This window comes from Excalfactoria chinensis, chromosome 6 (genome assembly GCF_039878825.1).
Source record: "Excalfactoria chinensis isolate bCotChi1 chromosome 6, bCotChi1.hap2, whole genome shotgun sequence".
Lineage (NCBI taxonomy): Eukaryota > Metazoa > Chordata > Aves > Galliformes > Phasianidae > Excalfactoria > Excalfactoria chinensis.
Window position 1 is genome coordinate 5,510,615 of NC_092830.1, and position 14,222 is coordinate 5,524,836.

The 14,222-nt window shown below is 48.4% G+C and overlaps 1 protein-coding gene across 5 annotated transcripts; it reads right to left on the reverse strand.

The window, feature by feature from the left end:
* Positions 1-1,945: 1,945 nt before the first annotated feature.
* On the reverse strand, positions 1,946-10,150 carry NCOA4 (nuclear receptor coactivator 4). Of its 5 annotated transcripts, none has more exons than XM_072340154.1 (10): positions 10,060-10,150; positions 8,162-8,315; positions 7,579-7,719; positions 7,364-7,452; positions 6,799-6,907; positions 6,576-6,647; positions 6,017-6,160; positions 4,843-5,856; positions 4,404-4,493; positions 1,946-3,729 (listed from the first exon to the last, which is right to left on the reverse strand). In XM_072340154.1, exons 2-10 carry the CDS (start codon positions 8,300-8,302, stop codon positions 3,724-3,726), a joined length of 1,806 nt encoding a protein of 601 aa, XP_072196255.1. In that variant the 5' UTR covers positions 8,303-8,315; positions 10,060-10,150; the 3' UTR covers positions 1,946-3,723. The 5 variants fall into 5 exon arrangements, with proteins under 5 accessions (XP_072196255.1, XP_072196252.1, XP_072196254.1 ...); XM_072340151.1 differs by having other exon boundaries at positions 6,017-6,163; XM_072340153.1 differs by lacking the exon at positions 10,060-10,150 and adding an exon at positions 9,346-9,659 and having other exon boundaries at positions 6,017-6,163.
* Between the last annotated feature and the right edge of the window lie 4,072 nt (positions 10,151-14,222).

Here is a 14,222-nt window from a genome sequence, read left to right on the forward strand (position 1 = left end):
TTAGCACATACCTGTTAGGGTTGTGCCACTAAAGAAACTGTGGCTTTCTTCCAGCCGCAGAAAGGTGAGTTGAGCACCAGCTGTGCAGTGCTGTTGGTGGAACATGGGAAAGGTGCATGCAACGTCATATAGAGCTGCTGTGTTCCTCCCCACTGGTGTTGAGGGTTCTTCCCAGTCCATGTTTCTTGGTCACCTTTAATAGGAGTTGTGCTCCTGCATGCTCAGCAATGATAGACAAAGGACTGTTGCCAGGAGCTGCTTCTTGCCTCACAGCAGAGCTAAGTGTGTTTTTCTGCAATAAGCTTTGTTTCTAAGGCTGTGGCTCCTAACCTGTTTGTATGCAGAGTGACGCATAGTTAAGCTATGAAATACAACCACAGCAGCAGCCAGCTCTGCGTGGGATTTAGCTTGGAAAGCTGCACTGTTTTCACATGGAAAATGGGAGCAGCAGCCATCTAGTAGCAGCAGCATGCAGTAACAGCAGCTATAAGGAAAGCTTTCTTCTATAAGGAAAGCTTTCTGATAGCTCTGAGCCACTTTCATCTGCAGCCCAATGAAGAGGAAGAGCATTCTCCATCAGCAGATGAGTTGTGGTACTAGGTGGGAATTGGTTGAAACCTCATTAGTCACAAGGTGGCAATCTCAGCTTCCTCAATTAGCTGCTTCTAAAAACAGGAGGGGAAACATGTCAGAGCAGCAAAAGTGTTCCAGGGCTCACAGCTTGCGTTTCCCCTGACCTGACATGGGGCTGAGGAAGGATGGGGGGCTATTCCAGATTAGGTTCTATCAGATGTTGCCTCTCTGCATAGAGGTATAGCTAGAAAATCAGTGTGCTTTAAATGAAGCTATGTATACTTGCATACTGGCCTGTGCTGCTGCATGCCAGGCACCACAGTGACATGGGAGGTACCACTGCCGTTTTTAGTACTCTGTCATTAGCATTGGTATTGCATTCCCCTCAGGCATCTATTCCCGCTGTGGCATCCCCCTCTCCCTGCCCAGATGTGCTGGCAAAGCAGGCACAAGCCTCACACCTCAGGAGCCCCATAAGCAGCCCTGGTGTTGGGGTGCATTGGCCCTTCAGGCTCACGCTCTCCCGCTTGGGATTGCCATGTCCTGCTTCGAGTACAAGACAGCAGCCTAGCCTGCTCAGCTCAGCCAAAACCAACCTTTCTGACCGCTTGCAAAGCTATGAACTGTTGTCTGCACCTGCTATTTGGTCTTCCTTTTGTACTTACAAGATCTGAAATAATTACTTGTCTGTGCAAGCTGTACGCTCAGGATACGTGCTCAGGAGTTCCACACGTGGCTGCTAAGGGAAGGTCTAGCCCAATTAGGAAAGAAGCTTATGTGCACGTACATCCACATAAGAAACTGCAGGTAGCTGGGCTGAGAGGTTGTCAGGCCCAGCTGCGCGCTGTCACAGCAGGATGCTCTCCTTGTGGCACGGTGCCACTCAAAAGGAACAGGAAATCCTCAGAGGAGAAGGAAAATACACAAGTCTGACATTCAAATACAAGGAGAGCTCAAGAGCTCAAGAACCAGCTTTCAGTTGTGCAGCCAGACACGAAGAGGACTGAATCATATTGAAACCAAATCCATAAATCCTTCAGTATCCAAGACTCAGTAAGACTCAAAAAACACCATTTTGTCTAAATCTGTGTTTCTTACAGCTCCTGAATAAAGGCCAGTGCTTTAGCCATATCAGCTACGTGTCTGTGAGCTTCTATTCACTGCAGGGATGGCAGTAAGCTCTCAGGTTCCCTGGCCTGGGCAGCTGACCACAGTGCAGGTGGGGGGCAAGCAGCAAACCAAAGCACAAACCAAAGCACAAAGCACTGCTGGGGTGAGCACGCAGCCACAGCAGCAGCAGAGCACAAGTTTAACCCAGGCAAGTCCAGCAGTTTTGTTAACCATCCCACAAAGAAGCCAAACCACACAGCTTGGCTGCAATGATTTTAATGGAAAAGACTAAGTAATGTTTTACATAAATATCAATTAGTGATAAGTCAGTTGAATAAGTAAAGGAATACATACCCCCAAGGTTTAAAGGCTCATAATGAACTGATAAGGTAGCACACAATGACTACAAGGAATTACAGGAGATGGGCTGCACTTCAATCACCTTAAGTTCAACTGCTAATCAAATTAGGCTGCTATTGGAGTTGGTCGTAGTACATCTTCCCATGCAACAAAGACACGTTCAAAGGAGAAAAGTGAACTTCAGAAACACCTTTCTGCTTTCAGTAGGAAGCTCCAGCTATTGAAGTACGAGAGCCTCTAGGTAGTGGTCCACTGACATCAAGCCCTTTTGGGGTCTAGTTCCAGGTGTGCAAAGTACCCCTCAGCCCGAAAACTGGAACAAATACACAGGTTGTATCAGACAGCAACGTGTGCGCACACACCAAGGTTGGGTCTTGTTCACTTCTATAGCACTGTAAGGAAGTGAAATCATTTGAACTGTGAGGCAGGCTACAGCCATAGGGGAAAGGGGAGGCTTTTTAAGTCACTAAGTCTGAGGTGAGTAGAAGCTGCAGCAGGGATGATGTCACTTCAGTTTTTCATGCCAACTGATGGGCCCGATCCACATTTCCATCCAGCGTCGCTTCCTTTCCTACCAACTCCAAGTGTCAAATACCTCCTGAGCTGCACATCCGTGGCTCTAAGGTGCAGAATTACCGGAGCCCTCTCTTCCATACTCACAACAGTAAGAATTTTCACAGCTAAGACATTAAAATTGATCAGACAGCGGGACCTATAGTTTGCAAAGCCGGTGCTTCCCAATTCATAAGCAAATAAAAAGCCAATCTGAAGGGAAGGAATCTCACTCCCCAAACGTTACCTTTCAATGCCACCTGGCTAGGATGCCTGCTTAGTCAATAAAAGCTCATCGTGACTTACCTAAAACATGGACATATGTACTTTCACAGTTCTTGCCATGACATTCAAGTAGTTACTAACTGCTGCGGACACAGGAGGTTCTTGCTCTACTGATACATGCAAGCCAACACTCTGGAAAAGCCCACCAACCCGACTCTGTTTTTCCTCTGTCAGAGCAACGTCAACCCCGTCCCTCTGAAGGGCTCAAGAAGTTGCAAGAGAAGCTTCATGTCAAAACCATGTTACCAACAATCCTGTCACGTGCCACGTTCCGCAAACTGAGGTATTCAACATTTAGACTATGCACAGTCAGCTGGGAGACAAGCCAATATCAGATGCAAAAGAAACCTTTACGATTAGCAACTGCTCAATTGAAAACAATTCCAAGCACAGTCTAAGCTACCTGGCAACCCCAGTAAGCGAGAATCCAGCTCATGAGGACGTTGTGGCAGCTGAATGGAAATGCGACGTTTCTGAAGTGGATGGCAGGGGTGGATGATTCAAAGCACCACAGAGATTCTGCTTTATACTTGCACTGCTTTCAATACACTTCAAGTGAGAGCCCATTAAAGAAGATGCAGGTAATCCCATAACATATGAATTGACTAACACCTCTATAGTGTCAGATTGCTTATGCTCGGTGGGTTTACGCTTCAAAAATCAATCATAACAAAAAGACGTATTTTGCACCATAACTCTGTTATAGGAATATTTTTTCTGTTATAATTTCCCAAGAGAAAGCAGACCGCCAAACACCAACACCACAACTCAGCTGGCTGCAGTCACTCAGCATGATGTGCGATTCGTCAGCAGGAAGGGGACGGTCCCAGTGCCTCCAGTTCTTCACATCTAAACAAGTTTAAAAGAGGGTTATTCTTTTCCATCTGCCATGAACAGCAAGAAGCACTTTTGGACAAAAGCACTTGTAGGACACTGAGAAAAAACCCTACTAAAACGACTGCTAGAAGTAGCATCTTGCCTTCTAGGGCTTGATGTGCAGCTACTAAGGCAGCTTCCCATGAAACAATTACAGTTATCCCAGGCTGGATGTGGCTCTGGGCAGCCTGGTCTGCTGGTTGGTGACCCTGCAGATAGCAGGGGGTTGGAACCACATGATCAATGTGGCCATTCTGTGATTATGTGATTAGTTTGACATTGAGGATAAACACAATGTCAAGTGTAAATACATGACCAACACAAGAAAGAAGTCGCCTAGGCATTTAAACATGAATTGCATGTTTTAGTCGCAATAGAAGTTACCAAGGTCTCATCAAGTGTCAATCAGTTGAACTGTTTTACTCAAGAATGTAAGCAACTCCTTTCCTGGCTTGGAATCAAGATAAGAGGAAGAACACTGAAAAAAAAACAGAAGGCACAAGTTGCTAAGATGGTGTACGGGCAGGAAATCCCAGCACCGTTAAAGATCACATTTGGACAGCTCTGAAGATGAAAGGCACTGCCTTTCCTGTTTGGTACCTAAATTACACTTAGGACGGGTATTCCAACGCATCAGTGCACCCTACCTGCAGAGCGGTGTGATACAGCCATTTCTCTTTATCTCCATTGAGTTTCATGCAGGCAAACAGGTCGCAAACCGTAGGAAGGCCGAACTCCTGCAAAAATCACCACCTTAGTTAATGTTGGTTAAACATTCTGATGCACCTTCAAAGTCTGTCAAGTGCTCATAAAGAAAGAAAACCCGTATCCTGAATCTCTAAGATGAAGACAACTTGTATTTAAGAATTAACTCTTGCTGTATGTGCAACACTGGCCCAGTCTACTGGAATAACTAAGGAATAATCATCACTGATGACATTGAGAGAGCTAAAAAACCTAAAAGTTATCAGCCAGTATTGTACAGAAAAGTCACGAATTCAAAGATAGGCATCAAGTTGTTAAACAATCAACCCATCCCCATTGGCTTATAACACAGCAGTACAAAACAGCTCTAAGAATGCTTACTTGTGCTTTCTTGTGTAGGAGCCATTTATCTTCCACTGGAGGCGGGTTACCATTTTCTAGGTTGTTCGAAGCCAACACCCAACTGTTTACGTTCAAGGGGTGGTGGAATGGAGCCAAGAGGTCCACAAAGGGACTTCTGGAACTACTATTTACTTTCTCTCTGCTTGCCTTTTCATCTGCCTTTTCATCTGCCTTGTGCTCAGACTTGGCTAGCCAGCTTGTCAGAGGCCTTTCAAGCAATACTTTGAAGGGTTCTGCTATCTCTGCTGAATGATCCACTTTCTCGGCACTAACAGGTTCCCCTGAGAGCTGCTGTGAAGGGTTAAGCCAGGAACTGACAGGAGATTTTGGCTTCTCGTGCTCTGGGTTTGGTACGGCTTTCTGGCTTACTGGAACTCCATTTTTATCCTTCCCTTCTTTCTTCAGAAGCCATTTGCACAGAGCCTCTTTTCCACAGTTTTGATCACACACACATTCTGAGAAGCTGCTACACAGCTCGTTAGCTTTGCACACGTCTTCCATTTTAAAAGGGGTCTGGGGGTGCTGAAGAAGCCAGGCATTTACAGCGGATGTAGTGGGTAACTTCTTTCCATCAAGATGCTCATTCAGGCACTTCAGGTTTCCCAGGTTCTCAATTTCCACGCTTTTGATCTGGCTGCCGCGACAGTTGGTGCACGTTTCAGCTTTGAGGAGCCAATCGTTGCAATCAAATTCTTCCCTAAAAGGTTTAAACTCATACTTCCACTTCTCATCCGAAGCACTACCTCCGTTTGCCACGCCAGGTGTAAGCAGCCAGTCGGAAAGGTCCACCTCTTCTTGCGCAAGGGATTCCAATTCCTCCACCTTTTTTTCCATGGAGAAGGATGAGTTGGAAGCCAAGGTGGATTCCTTGTGACCAGGGGCATCTGCCTTCCCAGCAACATCATGCTGTTGATTGCGCAGGAGCCAGTTCTCCAAATCTTTCAAGTTTCCCCAGGCTTTCTCAAAATAGCAGACTTTGGAAGAGCTTAAATCCTAGTAAAGACACATTGAAATGCAGTTATTGACACTAAGAACTCAATGTTTCAGCAACTGTTTGCATAGCCATAAATCTTCTGTAATTCAGAAGCTAAGCTCCACCGCATTCCACCTGCAACCATTCTCTCCTTACAAGGTCAGTGCATAAACGGCATACCTGGCTGGGTTCTGCCATAGATGTTTGGGTAACCCATTCCTCAAGATTGGTGCTGGGAATATATGGAGCCCGGCAAACGTCCACAGGTCTGCTTCCAAGCAACCAGTCAGCAAGCGAAGTGCCCACTGTCCCACACAGTGTTTTCTGCTGATAAAAAAAACAACACTGTTGGTTATCAAGTTGTCCAGTTGCTGAAGCAATCAAAGGTGAACAGCAAAATGAACACTCAGCACATGTCAGAATTTCTGAGCCAGTTCCCATGAACTCCTGAATTAAAACGAATTACACAGCTCCCAGTCCTGACCTGACAACATAAAGGGCCATTCATTTAAGGTGTCTAGGCAGACAGTCCAACTCCAGCTTCACTTCCATACTATCTTCTTGCACATCTATTCACGGAGCAGCTAGAACACCAGATCACCAATGCTGAGCACAGCAGCTGCTATTGACCACTCCAATATCCTCACAAACAAAAGCCACTCCTCAAGCAGGCTAACACACTGTGCCGGAGTTCTCCCTTTACCACTGATACATCAACAGATATGAGTACTAATCTTACCTGCTCACAGTTTGCTAGGGCACAGTTCTGCCCTGGGAACCAAGGAGAAGTTATCTCTCTCTCTGAGGTTTGCTATTAGAAGAGAGAAGTACAGTTCAGGTTAAATCTCCATTTTTCCAGTTTCTAACATGCAGAAGCAAAGCACAGTTACAGAGTTATTTAAGCACTAACTGTATACACACAGACTTAAAGTACTACAACCCAGTAAAGCCTCTGTGCTTACCATTGTTTTAATTGAACCAAATGAGGTAATGGCCTGGCGAAGGTACGATGTGTCAGCCTCAAAATTCAGAACAGAAGACTCCTCCGGTTTAAGAGTGAGACTTTCCAGTCTGAAAGAGCAAGATGAGAGTTACAGCCTTACGTTTTTCAACTGTCATCTTCTACACCTGTCCTGCTTTGGGAACTGCCTTGGCACTGATTAACAAAAACAGAAACATTTTTACTGCTTGTACAAAAACAAGGAGATGCAAATTGACAACCTAGAGCAAAGTAACCAGCAAAGCACAACTTTTTCCTTCTTACTTCAACTGAAAGTCTGAAGTGATCTGCACAGATGAGTGCACCTACTCCTTTTTATGGTCTTGCTTTGTTTTTTTCCAACCTAAGATGCAGATAAGAGGAATCATACCTCAGAGTGCTTTAAAGATGCTGAACTACGAACTATTAAAATGCAGAAATGGTGACTCAGGTTAATTATTAGCTCTTCTAGAATCACAAATGGGGTTAAATCTGTAAGTCAAAATCTATTACCGACTGTGTTAGCTTGTATCGTAATCACTATTTACCTCTCCAGGCAAACTGAAATCTGGTTCGCTAGTTCGTTGTTGTAGGAGTGCTCCAGCTGATGAATAAGGCAATTGAACTGTCCCAAGTACTGTGTGGAAGACAAAACACTCATTATTGTTTGGGCTTCTCAGGTTAAAACCAAGAAAATACCTGCAAAGATGCAGCTCATTTTAAAATCCCAGCGCGAGAAAACCAACGTGCAACCATCTCTTACCCAATAGAGCTGCTGTGCTTGCTGCTGCAACGCCTCTTCCTTCAGCTGCTGAATGAGATCTACCTGCTCAAACAGCCACACCTCACGGCTGCGCAGGCATTCCAGCTGGCGGCTAATATGGCTGTGGATCTTGGCTTTAACCTGCAAGGTAGTGTTTTCCATTGCTGTTATAGCTGTCAGACAGTACCAACAAGCACACGCTGGGCAGATTACAAAACTGTATTTCTCAATACAAGTGGTATTTTTGTACCAATTTATTCCTCAAGCTCTAAACCACAGTAACCCACAACGCCACATGACTCACAAGTCAGTGCAAGTTTCCAAGCTGCCTCTAAAGAAGATCAAATTGCAACGTTGTTCACAACATCCCTTTACTCAGATGCTTCAGCCAAAAGCTTTAGAAAATGCCACATGCCTGGGCTAGCAGTACAGAACAACCTCACCAAAAGCACACCTAAGTGACAGGCCAAGAGGTCTTGGAAACCTTCAGACCACCCTCCCAACAGAAAGTACTCTGGAATAATTTAAGCTGTCAGTGAAGTCAGACTGGTCATTAATGCATCGTTAACAAATGAAGAATTACCTCTCGCCAGTTCTCTTTAATCTGCTGCTCGGCTTTGACAATTCCAGAGATGGCTGTTTCCAAGTCCTTCCTTGCCTGAAGGCACTTCGCCAGCGTCTCGCTGCTGCAAGAGCTTCTATTTCTGTCTTGTGGCAGACTCATTCTTAGCGTGTTCCTAAAGCACAATAAAAGAATACTTAGAAGTTTCCGTTCTTCCTTATGGAAAGAGGAAGGGAATCTTAGGAAGGACCATCGACGTTGCTTCGCTACTAATTGGAACAACAAAGCCTGAGATCCCTGTCATGCCTACAACAGATCCCACAGCAACTAAGTTCTCTGAGCAGAGCTGAAGCTTTCTCCGGGAGCAACAGCAGACTCTGGGATGCTTCGGCCCAAAGAATTTACGCAACCACAGGAAAACCAACAGTTATTTGACAACAGGCTCAACCGCAGGAGCTTGGGCAATCCTCCCTGCTGCTCACGTGCCCACGGCATTTCTGTCTAGCCAGCAAACTCCAGCAGCTGGGAGCTGATCTGGGCAAGGCTGGGCAGAGCTGCCGGGGAAGGGAAGACCAGCCTGGCAAGGCTGCAATTCTGTCCTTGTGCCGATACAGCCTGGCTCATTCACAGCTGCTGTTCTACAAGGTTTCACACCCTTCACCTTGCTAACATACTCCTTATAACATCTCTTAGGTTTTCCCTTTTTTGCCTTAAAATCAACTGCCCGTGGGGCCTGTGGCTCCCTGAGATGTTTCCTTTAAGAAGCCTGACCGTTCTTGCAGGGTTTTCCACTTATTTTCTTTTTCCACCCTTGCAGGCATCGCAATGCACTTCTCAGTTCCCCAGAGGAACCAGCACAGCTGTCTCTTCACCCTCTTGCCTAAGAGCCATCTCACCAAATGAGCCGAACCACAGCATCACAGAACAGCCCGGGCTGGATGGGACCTCAAGGCCAACTGTCCAGTCTCCAGCTCAAGCCCTGGGTTAGGTTACACCCCGGACTCCACACAAACTCAACTCCCTGATGTGGGGCCTGCAAGGAGTGCAAGCAGGAGCCGCACCTCTCACAAGTCACCTGGAAGCGTTAGTACAAAAGCCAGAGATACACACCGAGCGAAAAGGCAGTGACACCGGACAGACCCAAAGCTGCCACATACTCAGAGCATATAAAGCAATACGCACAGATCACCGACCGTCCTTCTTACATAAGAGCCGCACAGCCCCGCCAGCTGCGTGCTGCCCCGCGGTGTCCCCCGCAACAAGGAGCTGCAAACGGCGCCCTCCCGCAGCCCGGCGGCTCTCGCAAAATGGCTGTTCTGCTTCGTCAGCGATGGACACAGCCAAAGGCACGCTGCGTTACGGAGCGAGCCGGATCGCTCGATTCCTTTTCCCGAGCCTCTTAAAGCCGACACACCCGGTTCAGGACGCCCGTCCCTGTACTCCAGCAGCCCCGAAATAGCTCAGCCGGCGGCCCGAGGCACAGGGGCAGGAGGCGGCACCGCGGGCGCTCCCCGGGGCTGGGCTGGGCTGGGCAGCCCCGCGTCTTATCGCGGCGGCCAGGCCCCGCTCCGCCCCGTCCTGCCATAGAGCGGAGCCTCAGCGAGCGCACAGCGAGGGCGTGGGAGCCGTAAGAACCGCGGCTGGGGGGGGAAGGGCTCGATGAACAACAGCAATGTCCGTTCGCTCCCAACACAACAAGCGCTTTGTGCAGCGCGGCGCCGTCTCCGCTGACAGAACCCGGCCGGGCTGCACCCGGGCACCGGGCACCGTTTCCACGCAGAACGGCTGCAGCCCCGGCACGGCGCATCCCCACCCCCCACCCTCGAGCCCCCGGAGCAGCGCGGCCGTTCCCCCCGCACCCAGTGGCACGGCAGGCCGCACTGCGCACCGAGGCAGCGACAGCCGCCGCCTGCACTCACCGTGCGCTCCCGTGTGCCGCCAGGCGCTCTGCACTCGGCACGGCCACGCCGCGGCTGCCGGGAGATGAACGGCCGCTCTCGCGAGATTGGAGCCCCGAGCGCCGCCTGGCGGCCCGGAGGAACGGCTGCTGTGTGCAGGTCAGCAACCAGCGCAGCGGGATGCACGGAGCCACAACCAGCCCGGCCTTCAATGACCGCAGGGATGGGGCATCCACAGCCTGCTTGGGCAGCCTGCTCCAGTGTGTCACCACCCTGTGTGAAAAACTGCCTCCTAAGATCCAACCTCAACCTCCCCTGTCTCAAGAAAAGAGAAGGCTGAGAGAGCGTCTGCTCAACATCTATAAGTATCTCAAGTGCAGGAGGCAATTGGACAAGGCCTTTTAATGGTGTGTCACAACCTAACACCTCACAGCGTAGTTTGCCCCATACCGGGCAGCACAGCGCTGTTTAAAAGTGAAAGTGATGCTGCCATGTGAGGCAGACCCAGCTGGGTGCCCTGACAGGACAGCAGAGCCCTCTCCCAGCCATGCCCTTGTCAATGTGAGGCAGCAGTGCCAAAGCACAGCCTGCAGTTAAAGCCATCACCGCAGGTGTCAGGGAAATGGCGCAGTGCCCACGGCACAGCCAGCAGCAGGCTCCCCCTTGGAAACAGGCCATTTTCCCTTCGTCTCCACGACCCTGCAGCTCACCCTCCCACACACACACACCTCCTCTGACGTCCGTCCTTGGTCCCTTTCCAGACAGGCTGTGACCTGGCACACACAGTCCCACAGCTGCCGCCAGCCCTGTCCCTGTCCCCTGCCTTGTCCTGCTGGGCCTGGCCAGGCCCAGAGCGCAGCTGGCGATGCTCCGCAGCCCTCACTTCATGGCCCCACAGCAGATTTTCAAAGCTCTCCGCACTGATTTTGCTCACACACAGTCGTTGCTTGCCACAGTGAACTACCTCAGTGCCACAGATAAGCCAAATGCTTTCAGCTCCCATGCACACCCTTCCATAAATACACTGTACACAGATGTTTGGGTAACATTACCCTGCACCTCATGCCGTTCTCTTATCTTCCTTTAGTTTAAGACGCTGGCTTCAATAGCAACTCCTTCCAAGGCAGCAATATTTGCATTGCTGAATACTGCCATAAAGGCTGTGCATACTTTCAATCAACTTGCCAAGGCCAAGAGTGTGGCTTTCCTTCATCACCTGATATAATTCTCTCCATGGCCTTTGGCTGAAATACACTGCCACAGTTTGCTGGCCAGCCCACGGTACAGAGAGAAATGCATTCAGCAAGCAAAGTCACAACCCAACAGTGATTCACTCACCTCAGGCTCAGTGGAGGAATCACAGAATCACAGAGGCTGGAAGGGACCTCCAGAGATACCAAGTCCAACACCCTGCAAAGCAGGTTCCCTACAGCAGGCTGCACAGGTGGGCATCCAGATGGGTCTGGAATACCTCCAGAGAAGGAGACTCCACAGCCTCCCTGGGCAGCCCGTTCCAGGGCTCCGTCACCCTCACCATGAAGTTTCTTGACATATTGGTGCAGAACTTGGTGCTCAAGTTTAACTATAAATTCTGTGTGACTTCCTGCGTATGCTAAGCAGTCAAACCCTTTTAATAATGGATACACTCCAGCTGTTAAAAAACACTGCGAATTTAAGAAGTCATAATGTTAGTGGAAAAGCTTACCATGCAAGCATAGGCAGGGCTCAGTGTTCACATTTCAGACATCTATGGTCTCCTGAAGAGCTGGATTTGGGACTGAAAATGCCCAAATGCCTCATGCCTCCCCACCTTGCAATGACCGGTTGAGGGGACAGGGCAGGACAGAAGCTTTTTGTTTGGCTGCTTTGAGGACAGGCTCAGGGAGAGCAGTCAGACTTGTGCCCAGTTACGGAATGCTACATTTTCAGTGCCTTCCAGACATCATCTCTGAAGAAAAACGTACAGTTTCGAAGACTCACTTTGCATCTGGATTAGAAACACAAAAAACACTGAGCAAAGAAACAAACAAAAAGCCTGTGTGTCATTACTGAGGGCAATGTGTGTGCGGCAGGGGAAGCCCAGTAATGCCTGTTCCTGCTGTCAGGGCAGATCACAGCACCCGAGCCCAGATGGTTCTGCCTGCTCAGCATGCAACAAAAAGCTGCTCGTCAGCAGTTTAGCACTGGAAGGCACAAAACAAAGGGGCATTTCTGCAAGTTTCACTGCACTGGGAGCTGTGAACACATCTCTGCTTTACAGTTACAATCGTAGGAGCTCAGCCAGCCGCTGAGCGCCAGGTGGAGCTCAGAGATGTGCTCCGGGAGCAGCACTGGGCTTTAGTTCATTGGAAGCTCTTGACCCAGATTCACTAAATGACACTGCCTTCAGCTGCGTGCAGGACAAAGCTCTCCTTTGCTGTGCTGCTGAGCTGCCTGCATGGCACCGTCACTGGAGCAGGTGAGCTGGAGGTGGTTGGCATGGAGTGGAGGTTGGTGCTGTCGTTTCCTCTCTTAGGTTCTCCACGTTTTCTAAGCTTCCTTCTCGTGCTGTCTGAGTGGCACAGCCATAGTATGCTGAAAGAGTGATAATAAGATAGATGACATCTGTTTAGGTCACACATTAGATAGGATTAATGCTTCTAAAGACTTTCAAGCTACAGCTTAGTGCTCTGTGATTTGAACACATTGGCCCTTGGACATGTGATGGCTGTCAGCTCGAGATCCAGCGTTTCCAGAGTGAGAAAGGTGGAAGCGGACACCCAAGTGACCACCAAAAGGATACATGCCCATTCCATTCTCTGACACAGGCCAGCCATGGCAGACTGGGTGCTCAGTCCTTCACTGGGACTCCACATAGATCAGCTGCTTTCCAAGGGCCTTTCCTCTGTGCTGTCAGCTTACACACAGCGCTTGCAGAACGAGCAGGCCAGGGCTCTACCCAGAAGCTCATAGGTATTAGTCTTCTTATTTGCAGAGGGTCAGCTAGATCTTGTGACCTATTTAAATAGCAAGGCTTTGGAAGGAAGCTCAACAGGCGTGCTGTGTTCATCATTTCAGATTGATAGTTCTGAATAGAGCAAAAAGAAAGCTTAGACACCACAACTCTTCTCTCTTTATGTTCTGAGGTCTCAGAAAAGTGGAAGACACAACTGACAAGTGAAGCAAGTTATACCTGGTTATTTAACTGGTGTGGTGGGAGCTGATTAGAATGACTAATTTCCATCTCAAATCCACATGCTGCCACCCTCCATCTTGCCAATTAACAGTATTACTTAGCACTAATAGACTGACTTCATTTTCCAGGGGCTTAAGATGACAAATTAATCACCTCAGCATGTCTGAAAGGAACAGATGGCAATGAAGTATTAACGCTGCAATTTCACAGTTGGAAAAGCCCCCCCCCCCCCCCAAAGAGGGAGGTAGTGGCATCCAGAGGGCACCTGGCCCCTTTACTTGTTTGGTACCAGGATTCCTGTGCCTTGTCTCTGCTCAGGAGTTCCGCTCTACTGCACACAGCAGTTCCTAAACAAAGCTATACTGTTTGTATTATCCCATTTTTAATAAGGAGTAACATCCTTCCAGAAGGCCTCTTACCTCAGCATGTCTCCAGACAGGTCATTACTGCTTTGGATTTAAAAGACTAAATGTCTATCCAATAATGCAATTAGCCCAGCTTGCCATTATTTCTTAGCAGAGAAGTGATGAGGAAGAAATACGTTACCCAGTCAGTACAGCGGAGATGCCTTTCTTTCTCTGAAGCACCTGTGGTTACCTCTGAGCACTTTCCTCCCACTCACGCCAGCAGTCTCAGAGGACCACATGCAACATCATTCCAAAGAGCTTTTTGGATCAGCAGCGCAACAAACCATTCCTTAAGCTATGCCTAAAAGTGAAGAGAAGCTTATTCTAGGGCAGGCATTCCTAAAGAAACAAAGAAGGGTGAGATCGGGATTTAGGCTATAGTACCTGAAAGGTCTCTTCCAGCAGCATGAAGCCAAAGGCAAATTGACGCTTTTCAGAGAGAAACATGCAAATAAACGCCATGAATTTAGAACTCACTGATAGGACTTGGACTAAGAAAATCTTTGTTTTTGCTGTTTGACTTCACTATAGGAGATTTTTATTTAAACCAATACACGCTGATCTTTTTGTTTTTGAGAAGCTCCCCACTCGGTTATAAATCT

Coding starts and splice junctions, on each gene's coding strand:
- NCOA4 (XM_072340153.1), bottom strand. Junction 7,453..7,578: donor AAGCACAGCAGCTCTATTGG/GTAAGAGATGGT, acceptor TCTTCCACACAG/TACTTGGGACAGTTCAATTG. Junction 5,857..6,016: donor CTATGGCAGAACCCAGCCAG/GTATGCCGTTTA, acceptor TGTCTTTACTAG/GATTTAAGCTCTTCCAAAGT.